We start from the raw sequence: 20,049 nt of genomic DNA, 5'->3' as shown, positions 1-20,049 counted from the left end.
GGTAAGCCCAAAATGTACCTGATTCACTTTCTATCCTAACTTATATTACTAACAGAACTGTCTTATAAAATCTTCCAAATCAGAAAATTTAAGTAAAAAGTGGTTCAAAGTCCTTATAAACCTTTTTTGTTAATTGATATTAATTTTTTCCAATAAATGGCCATTGGTAGAAGTGGCCTCTCAACAATCTATTGAGATGGTTTTGTTTATGTGCATATATATATATATATATATATATATATATATATATATGTGTGTGTGTGTGTGTGTGTGTGTGTGTGTGTGTGTGTGTGTGCATATTCATTCTTTTCCTTACCTAAACAGAATATTCTCCCCTTTAGCCCTGCAGCTAAGGGATTGGAGAGTAGGGAAGAGATATAGTATTGCTTTTGAAGAAGGGAGCCACTGGAGGATATCAGGCATCACAATTAGATTTGTAACATGTATTTTTTCTGAGATTGTGGGAGTGTTTTTTAGAGTGTCTTCTATTTGGAGTGGTTTTACAGAGCATAAATCTTCGAGGATCAGGTAGGTAATGCAAATGTACATTGTGATATCATAGGAAACTTTAGGATTAGATGACAAAGCCCATTTAAGGCCAATGTGAGGAGCTATCAGCAGGAGTACATGGGCATGTAACACTTAGAAATTGTCTGTGGGTGAATGAGCTGAAGACAGAGGCAAAGCAGTGTGATGTTGAAGAAGGAAGAGGGCAAAAGCAGTCTTATGACTGGACCCATATGGGTGAGTCAAACTGTGGAGAGCCAAAACAGTAAACTACAGACCCCCCCCCCCAAAAAAAAAAAAAAACATGAGAAAAAAGTGATAGGGAGAGAATATCCAGTCACTTTATTCTAGGTTCTAGAGAAGGAGAGAAAGACTTCCCCAAGGGGCACAGATCAGAAGCCAGAGAGCAAATGGAGCAGGTTGCTGAGTGAAATGTATGGCAGGGGATAGAAGAACATTCCAATATAGCTGCTCATGTATATGGCTTTGTTTCTCTAAGGCAGAACAACCTACTATCAATGTTGTTTATACAGAATGGCCCCAGAAAGAGTAAATAAATATTTTATATTTGATTGTTGCTAAGATTCTACCAAATAGCCAACATACTTGGTAGACTAAACCAGAAAAGTGGGGTCAGTCCTCAAACTCGTCAGACTAGAACAGGCAATCATTTAAAGACACACCCAGATATAGTATGCAACCTTGATATGCTGGACCTCCAGAAAAATCTCTGAAATATTTTAGTGATCTCAGGTTAATACAACCTGAACTGTCTCAAACAGTTGACTATAGACTTTAGTGTGCAGAGAGGCTTAAATAGAGTATATGAATGAGATCATTGATTGAAGCTCTGTAAACTACAGGTAAGGTACACATGAAGTCTCACGTCTGAGTGTGTGTGTGTGTGTGTGTGTGTGTGTAAGAAAAAAGATACATGTGTTCCATGTGTGTGGTGATATCTGCTTAGGTACAAATAGTACAGGATGATGTCAAACCATCTGCTGAGATGACAAAAACAGCCCTTAAGAGGACACTGCCATCTCCTGGAAGGATTTTGGATTGGGGTGGGGGTCATGTTTGTTTTATTTTGTTTTGCTTTGCAGAGTAGAAATGGAACCCAGGATTTGGCACACGCTAGGCAAGTGATCTGCCTCTGAGATTCAACTTTAAGTAGTCCAGGTGGTTCAACTCCTAGGAACCTCCATTAAGATAAGGTTGGGATCTTGGCTGATGTGACAGAAAAAAAATCAGCATGAGTCAGTGTGAAGAAAGTCAGGGTCCATTGAGTAAAGATGAGTTAGTACATATCCATGCAGGCTTCTTAGGAGAGACAGATGCTCATGCCTAATTGGCTTAAACAATAGTTACATAGGGTTTTGGTTTGAGTTTTTGAAGTTACATTGGTCAAAGAGTGCAATTAGAACCAGGCTCAAAGACTAAACAGAGCTTAAAAATTAGGCAAAATTTTAAAATCAAATAAAAAGTATTAGCTTGTTTATTTCTTCCATAAAAATTTCCTTTTGTAGATGGAATCATGAGTTGGTTTATGAGGTACAGTTACATTATTAAGATTTATGGAGGATAGTCAAAACTCAAAGGTCACATTTGTTTTGCTTTGGCATGGCTTATTCAATGTTTCGATACTCTTGTTTGTGATAAGGTACAGAAAAAAGAGTGTTGTGTCTGCAGGCTATCTTCTCAGGAGTCTTAAATTGTTCAGTTGTATTCAAACTCAGCAAGAAATACAACCTAGATTCCAAAGGGGAGGGGTGTCTCCTCAAGCCTCCTCCTTTTTTTCCTTTTTACATTTTAAATTGACCTTTGCGTTTACCACTTTAATAATGCACTTTATTAATATATTTTCAGATGTACTATTGTACATAGCTCATATTCACCCATTCCCATCTCTAGCCATTCTACCCCCACCCACCTGTCCCCTCGGTTCCCCCAGTCTCCTTTTGTGCCAAAGATTGATTCTGCATATCAGTAAAATGTGATATCTATTTCTCCCCTACTGTCTCAGTGAGACAGTTGCTGTGAGACCATTGCTGTGATGAAACACCATGACCAAAAGCAACCTGGGGAGAAAAGAGTTTATTTCACTCACAGTTTCACATCACCAGTCATCATCAAAATCAGCAAAGACAAGAACTCAAGCAGGGCAGGAACCTGGAGGCAGGAGCTGATGCAGAGGCCATGGAGGAGTGCTGCTTACTGACTTGCTTCCCCTGGCTTGTTCAGCCTGCCTTTTCTTATAAAACCCACAATAGTTTGGGACCCTCTACATCAAGCACTAATTAAGAAAATGCCCTACAGGCCAGCCTACAGCCTGTTCTGATGGAGGTATTTTCTCAATTGAGGCTCTTTTCTCTCTGATGACTCTAGTGTGTTTCAAGTTGAAATAAAACTAACTAGCCAACACATCTACCATTACACTCTCTCTTTCACCACCCCCTTTTATACCTCTTCTTCCCTTCTTATAGTTTTCCTACTTTCATGTCATATAGGTATATCTGTATACATACACAAATATTGTGGTGGTATTGTGTTCCCCAAAATTGTGCAAGCTAATAAATTTCTCTGGGGCCAGAGAACAGGATGGCCACAATATTAAACATGAGGATGGGCACTGGTAGCACACGCCTTTAATCCTAGCATTCCAGAGACAGAAATACCTCTGGATCTCTGAGTTCAAGGCCACATTAGAAACAGCCAGGCTTGGTAACACAGGCCTTTATTCCCAGTTATCCAGCCTTTAATCCCAGGGAGTGACGGCAGAAAGTAGAAAGATATATAAGGTGTGAAGACCAGAAACTAGAAGCATTTGGCTGCTTAAGCATTTGGCTGCTTAAGCTTTTAGGCTTTGGAGCAGCACAGTTCAGCTGAGAGCCATTGGGATGAGGACACAGAAGCTTGCAGTCTGAGGAAACAAGACCAGCTAAGGAACTGGCGAGGTGAGGAAACTGTGGCTTGTTCTGCTTCTCTGATCTTCCAGCATTCACCCCAATTACTGGCCTCAGGTTTGATTTTATTGATAAAAATTTTTAAGATTCCTGCTACAAAATATTAAATCTAGATCATCTTCTCTGTCTATCCTGCCTCACATACCAATGTGTCAATAGACATCCTGGTGGCCTAAAGGGGCAGTTATCCTACCTCTTCCTGTGATTACTGAATAGACCTATACTAAACCTTTAGCATCCCTAAGAAGCCAGATATTTGTAGAGTCATTGGATTTAGAGCAAATGAGCTATTTTGAGAACTTAATTTTGCTGAACTTTAAGCATTTAGACATTGTTGATACTTACTCCCAAGAAGGTAGGTAGTATTTGCAACAAGGTACAATTTGGGGGGGCTGCACTTTAATAGACGTAGGAAAAATTTTTCAGTGCTTTTCAATGCACCAGTGGTATGTGCTAGTACATATATGTGTGAAAGTGGAAAGGAAACAAAGGTGGCCAATCAGTGTGACTATAGGTCGGAGTGGGAAAACTGGTAAGTAAGCAAAAATCTAGAGAGTAGTAGGAGGTGTGGAGATGCCAAGGCTTCTGGACTAGGATACGTATCCACCTTGAGATGACCACAGACAAGTCTCCTCTCCCACCCTCCATCAACCCTTCCTGGGTATGAAGAAATCAAACTGTAAGAAGGTGGTGTTGTGGCTTTGGGAGCCCATGAGCTTAAGGCACTTTCCTCCATTTCCTGGATCTTCATTTTGTCATGGGGAGAACTTTCTAGAGAAAACTCAAAGGGGCCAGAATGGATCCGAGAGGGGAGGAAGCAGAAACTGACAGCTTTGGATTCACTTGAAGTTTCTAGAACATCAACAAATAGGAATGCCTTTCTTTACAGATGGCCCAATCCAGTTCTTTAGAGAGAAAGCCATACAGCCATTCTGGGTGGAAGAACGGGCAGGGAAGGGAGCTTGCGCCTTTGGCTTAAGTGTAGTGTGTCTCCTGAGAATAGAGACAGTCAGTCTGGACACAGACAACCATCCCCTCTGGGCCTTAATTGGCCAAGAATTCTGATTTTTCTCAATTACTCCATAGGTCATGTTAGAACAAACAGGATTGGGCCCAAGTAGACCGAGTTTTCCCATCATTTTATTTCATTGTTTTTAAGACTGAATCCGTATTTCTCAGGCTATCCTTGAACTCATGATTCCCATACTTCAGTCGTCCTGAGTAACCGATATTATAGGTGTGTAACAACATGCTTGGCTTTTTATTTTATGCTATTCTCTACTTCATTTTATTATTTTGAAAGCGGGGTTCTCATTATATTGTCCAAAGTAGTCTTTAACTCAAAATCATCCTTTCTGGGCCTCTCTAGTGGGCATCACAGGTATGTGACAGTAAACCTGGATTATCAGTTCTTTTTTCTTTACTGGGAATTAAACCCATGGTATTGCATACACTAAGCAAACAATCTATCACCAAGCTATATCCCAATCTTTCAATTCAATTTTTTGTTCCCTCCTTCCTTTTCTTTTTCTTTAAAAAAGTCTCAAGAATCCCAGGCTGCACTTGAACTAGTTATGTAATGGAAATGATCCTAAACTTCTGATCCTCTTGCCACCACCTCTGAGGTGCACCATGCCAACTTTATGTAGTTTTGATGACCAAACCCAGGGTGTCTTGTATGTTAGGCAAGCACTCTACCAAGTGTGTCACATCCCCAGCTTCAGCTCATCTTTTCATTGTTTCATTCTTGTGTCCTTTTTTTCAGTGGCAGAATAGAAGGTGCAGAAATGCTATTAATTGCACAACACAAAAATCAGCACTGCAGAGAAGATGGAACATGCTGCTGAAGCACTCTTGCTGGGGCCAGTTTGGTTAATATAACCCATTGGCCCAGTGACTTTTCATCAGTTTTCCCATCATTCAGTTCGTGCTGGGCTGAGGATGTAGCTCAGTGGTAGGGCACTTGTGAGACCCTAGGTTCTATCCTTAGTGCCATAAAACTGGTTCATGATTTGGCTTCACCTTTAAGCTATCCTGGAACTTGCTCTGTAGACCAGGCTGGCCTCAAACTCACAGAGATCCGCCTGCCTCTGCCTCCTGAGTGCTGGGATTAAAGGTGGGTAACACTACTGCCTGGCTTAAGCTATTCTTTTTTTAAAAAATCATTTTGTTTATATCTAGTTAGTTAGTTAGTTAGTGTGTGTGTGTGTGTGTGTGTTCCAGGGACTGAACTCAGGTCATCCGGCTTGGCAGCAAGCGCTTTTGCCCCTTCAGCCATCTCATCAGCTCCCTTTAAACCACTCAATGAAAATAAAAAAGTTTAAAGCTTAAAAAATTAAGAAGATAAAAAAGTCCATCAAAAATGTTAGTCATGGGATAATAAGGCAACAAAAAAAATCTAGCTTTCTTTCATGACAATGATAGTGAAAAAACAGCAGGTGATCTGCTTGGATCAACCACAATACAAGAATGTTTTATTTACAAAGAAATTAGACAGATAACTGGAAAATGCTTCAACCCTTAGCTGAGCGGCTACTGACTACTGGAGGAGGAAAAAAATCATTTTTCTTTGGAGGTGTGGCCTCTGGTAGGTTTCCCATGCCTCAGTGGATGGCCCTATACCTACACACATACAGACAGCTCTAGTTGTACTCAGTGGGTTAGAGAGAAAAAGAAGAGGTAAGGTTTGAAGTTGGAAAGGAAACATATCAGGGGAGGCCCGGGAGGAGTTGGAGGAGGGATAGGGTCAAAATACAGTGGATTCATCTATGGACTTACTAAAGAGTCAAAGAAATGCTTTTAAAAAACCGTGATAAATGCTGGAAAAGAAGAAAGGAAAATGTTTAAAAATAAGTCGTTAAATATAAGTAAACAGCCGGGCGGTGGTGGCACACACTTTTAATCCCAGCACTGGGGAGGCAGAGCCAGGCGGATCTCTGTGAGTTCAAGGCCAGCCTGGGCTACCAAGTGAGTTCCAGGAAAGGCGCAAAGCTACACAGGGAAACCCTGTCTCGAAAAACATATATGTGTGTGTGTGTGTGTGTGTGTGTGTGTGTGTGTGTGTGTGTGTGTAAAACTTTCCAGTGGTTTTTGTTGTTGTTATTTTATTTTGTTTTAAAAAACACTCAACTTATAGCCAATGTTTCAGAATGTACTAGTCATGTTAATCCATTCACACCTGCCCCGTTGCCATGCATGTAAGTGTTTGCTGCTGGGGTGCAGACCTGGTTCGATAAAGAATCATTTGACTTTGCATTGACTTAGTCTTTATAGTGCTGTGGATTGAATTACGGACCTGACTCTTGCTGGACAAGTGTTCTACCACTGAGCTGTATACTCAGTTCTTTAAAGGGTCTGTCATCATGATATGCTACAGTACTGCTGAAACCAGCTGGTTACTTCTTTTTTTCTTTGATCTTTCTGTGGTAATTTGAATGGAAGCCAGGGCCTTGTGTATGCTAAGCAAGTGCTTTGTCTGAGCTGTATTGTCAACCCTTTTTTTTAATGGTATTTATTTATTTACTTACTTATTTTTTTTTTGAAACAAGATCTCACAGCATTGTCAAGGTTGGCCTTGAACTCATTCTGAAACCCACACAGGCCTTGAACTTGCAATCCTTCTGCCCCAGCCTCCAAAGCAGCTGGGATTACAGGCCTGCACAACTAAGTCCAGCTTTTAGGTTTTGAGACAGGGTCTACATTCCCTAAGTTGGTGATGAACTTGTGATCCCCCTGCCTCAGCTTTCCATGTAGCTGGGACTGTAGCCACCAGGCTCATCCTGGCCAATTAATTACTTTTCTAGGATAGAATACACTTTGGTAGATAACAGAGACAACAGGAAACCTTTGTTTAATGAACAAACAGTTTTCACAGAGACTGTCTATAACACATTGCGATTACAACGTAGATGAGCTGAAACTATTTTGTGCAGATTTAGAGGAAGGGAACCCCCAAAAAGAAACCAGGCATATAGAGGTAGTTGAATAGCATTGGTGGGAAGGGAGCGGCATCTTAATTTCCCTTCAACTCATGACTGTGCAAAAGTAAAATGGCTGCTTACCAAACACATACACACACTTGCCACCATCTAAGTGGCTTGCTTGATGTTTTAGTTCTGGCGTTACAGAGAACTGCATACAATAACGAGACTCATTTATCTGACATCAGCCAATGGTGCCATGCTGAACTATTTGCTCTTCCTTTTATCTCACCAGTTGTCCTCATCACCTGAACAGTAGATGAATGCCAGTGGACTTTTAAGATAATGCACAAGGTAGTGTTGCTTTGTAAACTTCTGGTAATCACATTTGTGGCTGCCAAAGGTTTTTAAATGCTATAAAGTCATGAAGCCGAAGTTTTAAAGTGACACCAGGAACAGTGGTTCCAGGCACTTCTCTCTGGAGGTTAACTTAACATGTTTGGAAACACCCGCTTCTAGGTGAAAAGCTCTTCATTTCACGTGTGCATGTGTAAACTCCAGAGTATTAAGTAGTTAAGCAGTGGAGTGGGTGGGATCTGCCATTCTAAAAGGAATTGGATGTGTACACTGTGCATGGCTCCTTTCCCTTCTTGCTCTCTGTATATTAGAAATGCCAGAAAGCAAAGCCCTGTTTGCTTTTAAGAGCTGTCTTCCATCTAGAATCAAAACCTCATTCTTTAGGCCCAAGAATGAACTTACAGCTTGCCTGTTTCTACCTGGATGAGTAGAAATGGACACACAGTGAACATGCTGGGAACCCAAGGAATGAATCTAGAGCTAAAATGCTGGAAATGGAGTTGGCACAGGGCATGCAGGCCCCAGTGGGTTGCAGTCCATCAACAGGACACAACCTGTTGGCAGTAAGTTGGTTCAGTGGCCCAGCCATGGGAGTTCTGAGGCTTCTGTGGCTAATCACAGGGGATTATCCAAACCCAAGTCAGCTCCACAGGCAGATATGGCAGCACCACATGTGCCAGAACTCAACTCTGCTACTGAGGCAGTACTGAACTTGAAGCAGTTGGCCTCCAGAAAGGCAAGCTATTGGAATAGTTCTCTGCTCCTCAAAGTGAGGAGCAAACACCCATTTTTTCAAATTATCCACTGAAAAATAGTTTCTTCATTTTTCACTTTCTACATTTTGCTGGTTTTTAGCTAGCAGCAGTAGTACGGTACAAAGCAGAAAGGCATAAGGTCTGCTTGCTACCTAGTGTATGTGTGTGTGCATACACACACACACACACACACACACACACACACACACACACACACACACAGAAAATAATCTACAAGGAAAGGACAGGGTCAGCTATGAAGTCACAGTTCAAAGGACTAACCCAAGAAAGTGGCACTGTCTACAAGGGGGAATCTTGTCCTTCCGGCTGAGACTTAGCTTTCATCTCTATACTCATTGTTACTGTGCTTAGAAGCAGAAACAGTCAATCTGCAAGTGCTAAAAATGGTCAAGTTCAACTGATTATCCCACTCACGTACATCCCGAAGAAAGTTAAAGCCTACTTTCCCACTTCCTGCCATCATTGAAACAAAAGCTGACTGGAGAACAAATCCAACATGGATTCAAGCTGCTCAGAGGAACATACTACTTAGGCCAGCCAAGATTTCCATGTGCTCAGATTGGGTACCCTCTTATCAATGAGATTTTATTAATAAGCTGAACTTCCTCTTTCTCCTAGATTAACAGAAGATGTTTTGGGCAGCTTCACCTGGAACTTCTCGTTTTGAGTTCTTAGGGTGTTTTGTGATTTGGCTGCCATGTCTGTTGAATAAAACATGTATAACAATCTATTCAAAATGTTGAGAGATCTACTACATGATAGGTAAAGAATCAAGCTTGGCCACTCATTGGATGAAAATGTTACATAGGCATATTCATTAAAATTGCTGAGCCTCTGTTTTCTTATACATATGGGGGTTAACAATGCTGTCTAAAAGGTTATTGCATTTGTTCAGGCAAATGATATTACTCAGTTTAGTACCTGGTACGTGGTATGTTCTCAACACATCATTGTAGAGCCTGTTATTTGGGGCAGCATAAAGAAATACCATTAGCTATGTGCAAAACTCATAAATGGTGAGATCTAATTATTCTGGTACAGTTGAAATTTTCAACACATTTTGAAGAATAGGGAGGGATGGTTTAGTTGTGCTCATGGAGCTAAAACATAAGGCTTCCATTCTATCAGGAATTTTAGATGCCCCCCAAATACAGCATTACTTTTTAGCTCTTATTAAAATGGAAATTATTTTCTTAGCATGGGAATCAGTCCCTACCTCTAACAATCATTTGCTCTCCCGTCCTTTCATTTTCTTATATTTTTACAGTACTGGGGCTAGAACCCGGTGACCCATGCAACTGAGCTGTATCCCCAGCCCTGCTTTCCTAGTTTTAACCATAATAGGAGTTACTTTGCAAACCATCAAGTTGTGGTCCAAGAATCAGTGGTTTGGATTTTCCCAACAAGCTTAAAGTGGCTACAAATGAGTATTGTAAGGAAAGGCAGCACTTCATGTAACTATAGACCATTGATAATATTCTACAACATGGCTGATAATAGTTACAGTTTATATCTCCCATCATCAAGGTACTGTGCTAAGTCATTTCTGACATGTCCATTTAACATTCCTAGGAAGCCTATATGCTATTAACATCACCACTATGCCATCTTTTAATAAAAACATAGAATGCTATCCGAATTTGCATACCATCCTTGCGAAGAGGCTGTGATCATTTTCTCTGTGTCATCCCAATTTTAGTACAGGTGCTGCTGAAGAAACTGGAGCTCCATGCAAGTCAAATTAATGCCAAAGTAACACATGTAACAAGTGGAGAAGCTTTTGACCCTTTTCTCTGTTGTGTTTGCACTACAGAATAGGAAACAATCATACTAGAACTTTGCCATGATCATGTGGCTGGGTGTCAGGTGTGAGAGGAAAGCATCTTCATTTCCTGCTCTCTGAGCCCTCTAGACTTAACTCAGATTGTACTCCATCCTATATTTCCATTCCATACATGTGCATTCTTCACCTGCCCAGATTATTCCAAACTTCAGAGCTGGTAATGCTCTGACACCACAGCCTACATAAGCAAGTGCAGATGATCATTTACTTTCTGCTTACATGAGTCTCTTTTACAGCATCTGGAGATCACCTCTGTCTAACACAAAAACCCCACCTCTTTCATGTTTCTTGTGGTTACAGAAGAACCCAGACTAAACCTTGAATCAATCAATCAATCAATCATTCTCTCTCTCTCTCTCTCTCTGAGTGGAGGGGCTACATGTGACTAACACACCATAGCTGTCCAAAACCACCTGGGAGCAGTTTGAGTAAGAAACAAACGCGACCATTCACTTTTCCCAGCTCTAATTTTCCTCTGTCATAACACTCCCACAATCTGTTTTTTTCAGCTTTCTCTGCCGCCGAAGGACTCAAACTAGAGCTGAGCAAGCTAAGCAGCGCCACCCCTGCCCCTTCTCTTTCCTTTCTCTCCTGCACTGCAATCCTTGGCCCACTGTTACCAGGAGGGAAGGCAGTGTTTACATGAAGTCATGGATGCAGTCTCTGGATCTTTTGTAGAGATTTAAGGGGATTCTAGCCTTCCTGATTTCTTTACACTTTTAAGAAGGAATAGTCCCTCAAGTATTTCAGCAGATGCTGGTACAGGTCTTGATGCCATTCTCTCTGAAAAACCAGATAACTATTAATCTTATCCTTAACTGCACTGGGGAGAAATTAATACACTTCTAACTAGATTGCTGGAAATAAATACCTCTAATAGACTGTAATAAAAGACACTGCTAATTCATCTCTCCATTCCTAAAGAATTGTTCAGCCTTATTCTGTATTACACACAGAAAATGGAGTATTTCACTTTACTCTTGCACGCATCACAACTTATGCCAAATCAATTAAGTATTTTCTATCACTTAATTCAAACTGAAAGAGTGGAATCTGCGAAGACAAATTACCTTAGAAGCCTTCCAAAATTCCTTGAAACTTAGTCTACTACTACAGACACGAATTATATAAAATTGGCCCAAGAATGGGGATGAATTCAGAAAAACAGTAAAGAACATTGCACATGTTTAGTACTGTTATTCCCCTACAGACATAGTAAACCACATCAATAAATAAAGCAACGGACTTTTCAGTAATGTACACTTAAATAGTTACAAACGTACATGTAGAAAAAGGATACAGTAGTGCAAAAAATAAATTATTAAAACAGAAAGAAGTATGAACATTATTTTACACAATGCTCTATAAAACCTGAACCATTTGAAACGAGACCTCAAGTCAGTGAAAGATTGTCAGCATCTCTGCTTCACATTTCAACCAAACAGTCACTCAGCTGTGAAAGACAGGTCACATTCGACTTTCAAAAAAATTGGTGCTAAACAACTTTTTCTGGGATCTGCTACACCTCTGGCTGTTTGTGTCAAAAAGCATCTGAAGACAGAAAGTCAAACAGGTGAAGTTCTTTTGGTCTTCCTACTCAATTTCTGTGTGGCCAAAAAGCAGAGTAACATCTCTCTAGGATACTCTCTTCTGTTAAGGTGTTATTGCAATTAGATATATTTACAAGAACATCGCCCCTGGGCAGTAGAGAGGGTGGAAATGCCTCTTCTGCAATCTGCTCCCACTAATTTTGGTTTCTGGATATAAAGGCCAGGATTCGCCGAATACCGTTGAGTCTATCCTTTAAGGATCTCATTGCTAGGAAGGGGAGCTGAGCTCTGCTTTCCAGGGGAAGAACCGCTAATGTCCACCAGCACCAGGCTGGACCATTCGGATTAACCTGCAACAGAGAAACACAGTTCATCAATCCTATTCCCGTGCAGTGCATGTACAGATGTTCACATGAATAAAGTAAACACCCCATGTGCTCCAGCACTTTCTCTCCTCTTTTCTTTCAGATGAGCATACAGCCACGTGGTGGTAGGGGGTAGGGGACATTATTATTTCCCAGTTTCCCTTGCAGCTCGGTGAGGCCATAGACAAAATATTGGCTAAAACGATATAAAGAGAAGTGATATGTGTAAGTTCTGGGAAAAGAGTATGCAGCCTCTGCCTTCCTGTTCTTCCTCCCATTTCTTTTCTTTTGGAATTTTTATTATTTTATGTGTATGGTGTTTGGTCTGCATGGATATCTATGTGCCACAGAGGCCAGAAGTGAGTATCTAATTCCTTGAACTGGTGGTTGTGAGCCACCATGTGGTTGCTGGGAATTGAACTCAGGTCCTCTGGAAGAGCAGTCGGTGCTCTTAACCTCTGAGCCATCTCTCCAGGCCTCTCCTCCTTTCTCTAACAAAATTGAAGACATAGTGATGCTCAGTCTTCTTCAGTCAAGGAAAAAGAACTCTCTAAAGATGGCAGGGCTCTGTGATGGAGTAGAACTGCCTTAGTCCTGCAGGACTGGGGGCTTCTCTCTCAGTTGACCCGCAATCATCTTTCCTATTTGTTAAACCAAGCAAACCAACACACTGTGCTCCCTAGGCGGTGTGCTGTTACATGCTTTTGTCCCTTCTACTTCTAAGGCTCTGGTTCAGGTCCTTAGGACTGATCTGTTTCAAATCCAGGCCTTTAATCCTACAACTCTTTGGACTTGGCATGCCTTTTAACACCCACTATTTTCTTACTTTGGTGGAAGGCTGTAGTCTAAATATACCATGTCACAACAGAGCCATAGTTATCATCTCCCATGAAACCAAGATCTATGATTTCCAGTTTCAAAACAGCAACCAAACATTCCAATTAGAGAAAACACATTCCTGTTAGCCCTCGGGTTTTCCTTTTGACACTTCTCATCCCTTACCAATCCTTCCTGAGCACACATTTTAGACATTTATTACTAATCCTCAAATGAGTTTTCTTCCCACAACTTTTTAAAAAAAAGTCAGCTTTCCACTTGCAGAAATTGCTTTGTGTGTTTCTCCCCGAACGTTCCTGAACAATGCTTGGTTTTTCTGTGCCTCTGGCTTCATCTGGACACCCCCACCCTGTCTCTCCTGTGTCTGTCTGTCTGTCTGTCTGTCTATCTGTCTGTCTCTTTCTCTTTCTCTTTCTCTGTCTCTCTCTCTCTCTCTCTCTCTCTCTCTCTCTCTCTCTCTCTCTCTCTCTCTCTGTGTGTGTGTGTGTGTGTGTGTGTACCTCACTGTAGTGTGCAAGGTATTTTCTCTTACAATCACTTCTGGATACCAGGTTGCTATTCTGAACTTTCTTTCCCAAGATCACCAGCAGATACTTAAGCTGATGATGTTAATATTGTGGCTGTTTCTAAGAAATCTCCCACCAAGTTATGACATTCTTATTTATGGAACTACTTGGGGCTGCAGGATTAGATACAGCAAACTGGATGAGTTTTTGCTGCCGCCGCCATGATCAAGGAAACATGATAACAAAACTAATCAGAAAGGAAATGATTTGGGCTTGCTATGTCATTAAGGCCTTATGAATCACACTGAGGCATCTGTGTTTTCTCCTGTGGAAGATGTGGTTAGCATTGTTGATCTCTATCTTTTTGCCTGACTGGAAGAGAATGTTCCCCAGCAGGTGAAGGGGAACATTAAGCTTGAACATGACCTTGTTCTGAGTTATGCTGTCTTTTTGAATCACCATAGCCAAGAGCTGGGTCATCAGGAAGCATTTGCTGGCCTTCTTTAGAACATGTGAGTGATGGAGGGAGAAGAGCCACTCTGTGGGCTGGAGGAAGCAAGACACTTCAGCCCATTTGGAGACCGACAGGTGTTTTGAAACCTCAGAAGGGAGGAGGAGGAGGGACTTTAGACTCGTAATGATTCTGTCTGGTTTTAGAGAAAAAATTGATAGGGGGAAGGGATTTACCCAAGGTCACACTGCCAGAAAGGCAGGCAACACTGTCTTTAGGCAGTAAGGTCAGAATATATATATATGTATATACATATATATATATATATATGTATATACATATATATATGCATTCAGATTTTTCTATTGTGATAGAATCAGGAAGCATAAACTAAAAAAGAAATCAAAGAAGTTCTAGGAGTGATTCTGTGGGACAGCCAGCTTAGAATATGGGGAAAGGTAGCATTAAGAGACTAGAGCTTCTTAAGGCATCTGTACTCCAAACTGGAATTCCCCACAAACACCGCCTGTGTGAAACAAGGCAGGCAAAGCGTGGTGAAAGTGAACTCTCCCCCACTTGCCTAGTGGACTCTGGATCTGCAGCCTGAGCTCACAGAGACCTGTTCCTCAAGGAAGAAGAGCAATCCAGTAGAACCTAATGAACCATGTCCTGGGGGTCAGTTTTCTCAGGACCTGCTCAAGCTAGGAACAATGGTGAGGGTCTAGACTTGCAGGGCTATGCACAGATGGGCTGGGTATGAAGGTTTCTGCAGCTGGACTCTTGTAGTATAGGTGATCCTACTTTCCAGCTCCTGCAGGACTGGAGAAGGGGACCTGAAGCTGGCCGGAAGTAGCAGCCTTAGTTATCGTCTCTCTTACTCCCTAACATTACCACGGTGCAAGTGGTCTGGACTCCTCCTGAAGGTTCTTCTGTCGCTGCTGTTGCTGTCTTCCTCACACCTCACTTATTTCTCAGTATTTGTCTTAGTTCCCAGTCCCTACTACTTACTACAGTTAATCCAGTTCTGACTTGGGATCCTTTTGCTCTTACCCATGCCGCTCACTATCTAGCTACACAATACTGTATTGGATCTGTCCTCTTCTCTGCATTGACTTCTTGGACGACAACCACACACCCACCTAATCACAAAGCCTGGACACCCCCACCTGGTGGGGCCAAGTATTCTACACAGATATTCTTGCATACCTGGGGATCTTCATCTTTCTCTGGCATTGGACCGAAATGATTTAGTATCCGATTCTTCAGAGATGTTTTGAGCGAATGAAACCATGAGGATGCTTGTTCATACACACAGTTATGTAACCCCATGAGTTCAGCACAATCTTCTCCCTGAACCTGAGAATGAAAGTGAAGCAGTCTCTATCTTCTCCATCCACCTCACAGTTGTTTTTAACACCTGACCTACGGTTGAGAATCTGACCTGCCTTTCCTTCACACATCTGGTTCTCTCCCGTGTAAGATATGGAACACCCAGCAGCCAGGTGCTGGGTGGAGTACAGATATGGCAGAGAGAGCAGGAAGACAAAAGGTATAACTGAGAAAAATGCCTGAAACAGCAAGCAGAGAGACAGCCAGAAGCTTGAGTTAGCTCAGATGAAGGCATATGAGTAAAGTGCATTGTGCTGGCTTATGCCTCTTCTCTTTTTATCTTTACATCTTTTTCTTTCCTACTCACTGGGAAGGTAGGTATGAATATATCTGTGCCTCAGTATATCTTCAAGGTCAAATTGTTTTATCTATTAATCATGTATTAATCTACTACATAAATAATATAAATGAGCATGAGATTACTAACCTCTTCATCTCCCCATTAACTCAGAAAAACCAAGGATTAAATGGACATGTGACATATATATATATATATATATGTGTGTGTGTGTGTGTGTGTATATATATATATATATATATATATATATATATATATATATATATATTTTACTTTTGGGGATAATTTAGGAACAGTGTTCTGGAGCAAGTTGCACATTTTAAAATGCAAATTTATATTTAAATATACCATACTCTCAAAAGAAATGCATTGGAAAATAGAAATCAATCCATAGTCAAAAATACTTATGTGTACACCCCCTTCTAAATCAAGCCCCCTTGGGGAGGGGGAGGGGGAGGGGAAGGGGGTGGGAGGACGATGATGCAATTGGGCAGCAGTCCCAATAGCATTCATCCAGTAGCAATTGGGTGAGAAATCCCAAGGCCCCAAGACAATTCTGAGAAACCCCTTTTCAATCATCTTTGTATACCAAACTACCGTGAAAATTTGGCTGTTAGGTTTGTTGGCACTGGCCACCCTCACCTTTTGATCTTCGATGTATTCAATATCAGCTGTGTTGTAGCCATCCCGCTGGCCCTGATGGAGCACCTTGAAGCGCCTCTTGCCTATGCTGTCAACCACCGATCGGCCATCAGCAAAGAATTGGACATTTCTGATCTCTAAGATGCAGCCATATTCTGCAAACCTGTTTGTTGAGAATCAAGTCAAGACAGTAAATTGGTGATGAGTTCTATTGTTCATGGCCTAGACCCCAGCTATTACTAACACCTTGTGCCATTTGCTAGATGACTTCTGTGCCCTGATCTACAACTGCAGCTATACAACAGGCAGCATCCATGAAAAAAAAAAAGATCTGAACATAATGGTACACTTGCTACCATTTGTTGAGCACATATATGTGCAGTGATATAGTTTAAATGTTTGTTCCTCTCAAAGCTTGCATTGAAATTTAATTGTCATTTTAACACTGTTAGGAGGCAGGACCTTTAAGAAGTGATCAAGCCATGAAGGTTCTGCTCACATGAGTGGGTTGATTACTGCAAGAGTGTGTTCATTATTAAGAAGAAGGTGGGACTTCGCTTCTCTCACTTTCTCTTTGCCTTTCTACCATGTTATAACACAACAAGGCCTTATCACATCCTGAACATGGTAGCATACAATGATAGCCCTAGCTATAAAAGAGGCTGTTAGCAGGTGAATCACAAATTTGAGGTTTGTTTGGGCAACTTAGTCCCACCTGGCCTCAAATAAATAAATAAATAAATAAATAAATAAATAAATAAATAAATAAAACAGGCTTAGGATATAGTTCAATGGTAGAAACCTGTGGTAGTTTGAATGTAATTGGCCCCTATAAACTCATAGGGAGTGGTACTATTGGGAATTGTGGCTTTACTGGAGTAGGTATGGCCCTTTTAGAGGAAGTGTGTCACTGTGGAGGTGGCCTTTGAGGTCTCATATATGCTCAAGCCACACCCAGTATCTCAGTCCACTTCCTGTTGCCTTCTGATCAAGATGTCTGCCTGCATGCTGCCATGTCCTGCCGTGACCATAATGAATTAAACCCCTGAAACTGTAGACCAGTGACCCCAATTAAATGTTTTCCTTTATAAGTGTTGCCTTGGTCATAATGTCTCTTTACAGCAATAGAAACCCCAACTAAGACACCTGCCTAGCATATACAAGGCTCTGGATTAATTTTTAAAAAGCCAAAAAGTGACTATATCAGATGATGGCACATTGGCTGTAGACTTCACAGTAGTCATAAATTTCTATTGCCTGTGGTAGCTCACACCTGCAATCCTAATACTGGGGAGGCTGAAGCAGGATTGCCATGAGTTTGAGGTCAGTCTGGGCTATACAGTGAGTTCTAGGTCAACTTAGGCTACATTATGAAACTATGTCTCAAATACAAATCTATTGCTTATAAATTGCTTACTATACAGTATTATGTTACAGTATCCCAAATGGATGCATTTAGACAGGAACTGTGTTTAGTGCTTGGAGTGCACCAATAACTCATCAGTTCTCCCAATAAGGAAGACCAGTTAAGTAGACATACCATCATGCCCACTTAACAGACAAAGAAATTGGGGACAAAAAGGCTATATGATTTGCCCAACATCAAAGGTGCTCCAAGGTCAGCACTCAAATATAAAAGTTTAGCTCTAGGGCTAACACTCTTAACAAAACAATTTTGTTCATTTGTTTCTGGCTTTTGTTTTTGAGACAGGCTCTCTCATTTTTTAGGCTGTCCTTGGACTTCATATGTAGTCAAGGATAACCTTACACTTTGTATTCTCTAGCCTTCAACTCTCCACTTTTGGGATTGCAGGTGTGCAACACCACTCCAGGTTTATATAGTGCTGAGGATGGATCCCAAGGCTTTGTGACTGGTAGACAGGCTGAGCTGCAACCCTAGCCCACAAGACAAGTTTTATAATGTATGCTACCTGCTTAATGAAACATTACTTCTAAAAAAAAAAAGAAATATTACTTCTAAGGTTATTTTAAATAGGGAGCCTTTCCCACTGTAAAACAGGCCCCAGAGGGACTGTGATCCTCACAGATGTCTTGGTGTTCTAAGCTGGCTAACCTCATGAACTTGGTTGACCCCACCTCTAGAAACCCTCCAAAGTAAAACAGAAATCCCTCTCTGCCTAACTTCCCTGTTCCCTACGTCTCCTCTCTTACCCTTTGACAGGATCTCCAAGGCACATGCCAAACTGTTTTGTGCCTGTCTCAATACATCTCCGAATCATCAGGCGGTAACAAGGCTCAAAGATGTGCAGGGGACAAGGAACGGTGGGATAGGCCATGGTACACACAAAAATAGGCACATTCTTATTTAAGCTGTCGGAAAGAAAACACGAGATGGATCTCAAACCAATGGGGTAGAGCACAGATCGGTTGGTTGGTCAAATGTCACAATATGATTCCCTTGGAGTAAGACAATGCAGGAATCTGCTTTTCATTGAAAACCCAGGGACATGACCCCATGGGGAACCCCCAACTGGGTCAATTCATCATAGATCCCGGTCCTCTGAATCATCTAGTAATGCCAGTGCAGGCACAAAGCACCCAATGGGCCAATAAATGTGAGACCATCTGTCTAAATCTTAAAAGGGGTTAGGCCTGAGATGCCTTTAAACAGAAAGCACTCAGTATGTCCTACTATTAATTAGTACAACCTTAAGTAATAGTGAGAAAAGGACTCAGAGAGGTGCAGCCATTCTTTTATTTCTTTTTTTATTTTTTGAGACAGGGTTTCTCTGTAGTTTTGCACCTTTCCTGGACTAGCTCTGTAGACCAAGCTGGCCTCGAACTCACAGAGATCTATGTGGCTCTGCCTCCCGAGTGCTGGGATTAAAGGTGTGTGCCACCACTGCCCGGTGGTGCAGCCATTCTTAACCTGTGGGTCATGACACCATTGGGGCCAAACAACCCTTTCACAGGGGTTACATATCAGATATCCTGCATATCAGATATTTACATTATGATTCATAACAGTGTCAAAATTATAGTTATGAAGTAGCAATGAAAATAATGTTATGGTTGGAGGTCACCGTGACAATAGGAGATGTATTAAAGGGTCACCGCATTAGGAAAGTTGAGGACCACTGGGTTAAAGACTAAGTGAAGAATCAGAAAAGACATAAAACTGTACAGAGCTGAAGTGCATGAAATGGAAAATAGAAACATGCATGTACATACTTAGAGAGTTCTTCCATTTCCTCTTCATAAAGCCTCCTTCGTTCCTTGAGTTCTTCTGGTAGGAATTTAGCTATTAGTTCTTCCATTATTACATTTTTGCTATACTTTCTTGATGGCAAGCACTAGAAATGGAACAAAGTAGTGGAATATTGTACAGTCCACAGAAAAACACAGAGAATTGTATAGCCCAGAGTCTAATATAGTCCAGATAGTAGTGAAATTACTCATGGGTAATTTGGACCCATAACTTGAAAGCTAATATAGCCACAATATATGCATCTTTTGGATGTTAGAGTTTTGATTTTTCTTAATAAACATGCAATTGACCATTTATAATTAAAACTATTTTAACAAAGAAACATTGCATTAAACTTTTGAAAATCTTGCAGTCAACCCAAACAAAGCTTTAGATTTCAGATGTTCATGACTGAACTAAAGAGGGGTGAATCATAC

General features: G+C 41.2%; 1 protein-coding gene and 1 non-coding gene across 3 annotated transcripts in view; both read right to left on the bottom strand.

Moving 5' to 3' along the window:
* Window positions 1-7,303: 7,303 nt before the first annotated feature.
* Lonrf3 (LON peptidase N-terminal domain and ring finger 3) overlaps window positions 7,304-20,049 on the bottom strand; it is a 38,052-nt gene continuing 25,306 nt past the window's right edge. For both annotated transcript variants that reach the window (XM_036174416.1, XM_036174418.1), the window contains 5 exons: window positions 19,597-19,718; window positions 18,577-18,735; window positions 16,405-16,567; window positions 15,282-15,431; window positions 7,304-12,266 (listed from right to left, as the gene is read on the bottom strand). In XM_036174416.1, coding sequence (XP_036030309.1) covers window positions 12,111-12,266; window positions 15,282-15,431; window positions 16,405-16,567; window positions 18,577-18,735; window positions 19,597-19,718 — 750 coding nt within the window. In that variant the 3' untranslated portion in view covers window positions 7,304-12,110. The remainder of the gene's footprint in view (window positions 12,267-15,281; window positions 15,432-16,404; window positions 16,568-18,576; window positions 18,736-19,596; window positions 19,719-20,049) is intronic.
* Window positions 10,140-10,243, bottom strand: LOC118574875. The gene has a single exon (XR_004943761.1). It is a non-coding gene; the product is annotated as a U6 spliceosomal RNA (small nuclear RNA).

The sequence above is a fragment of the Onychomys torridus genome, chromosome X, assembly GCF_903995425.1.
Source record: "Onychomys torridus chromosome X, mOncTor1.1, whole genome shotgun sequence".
Classification (NCBI taxonomy): Eukaryota; Metazoa; Chordata; class Mammalia; order Rodentia; family Cricetidae; genus Onychomys; species Onychomys torridus.
This window is presented reverse-complemented; position numbering and strand designations above follow the sequence as displayed.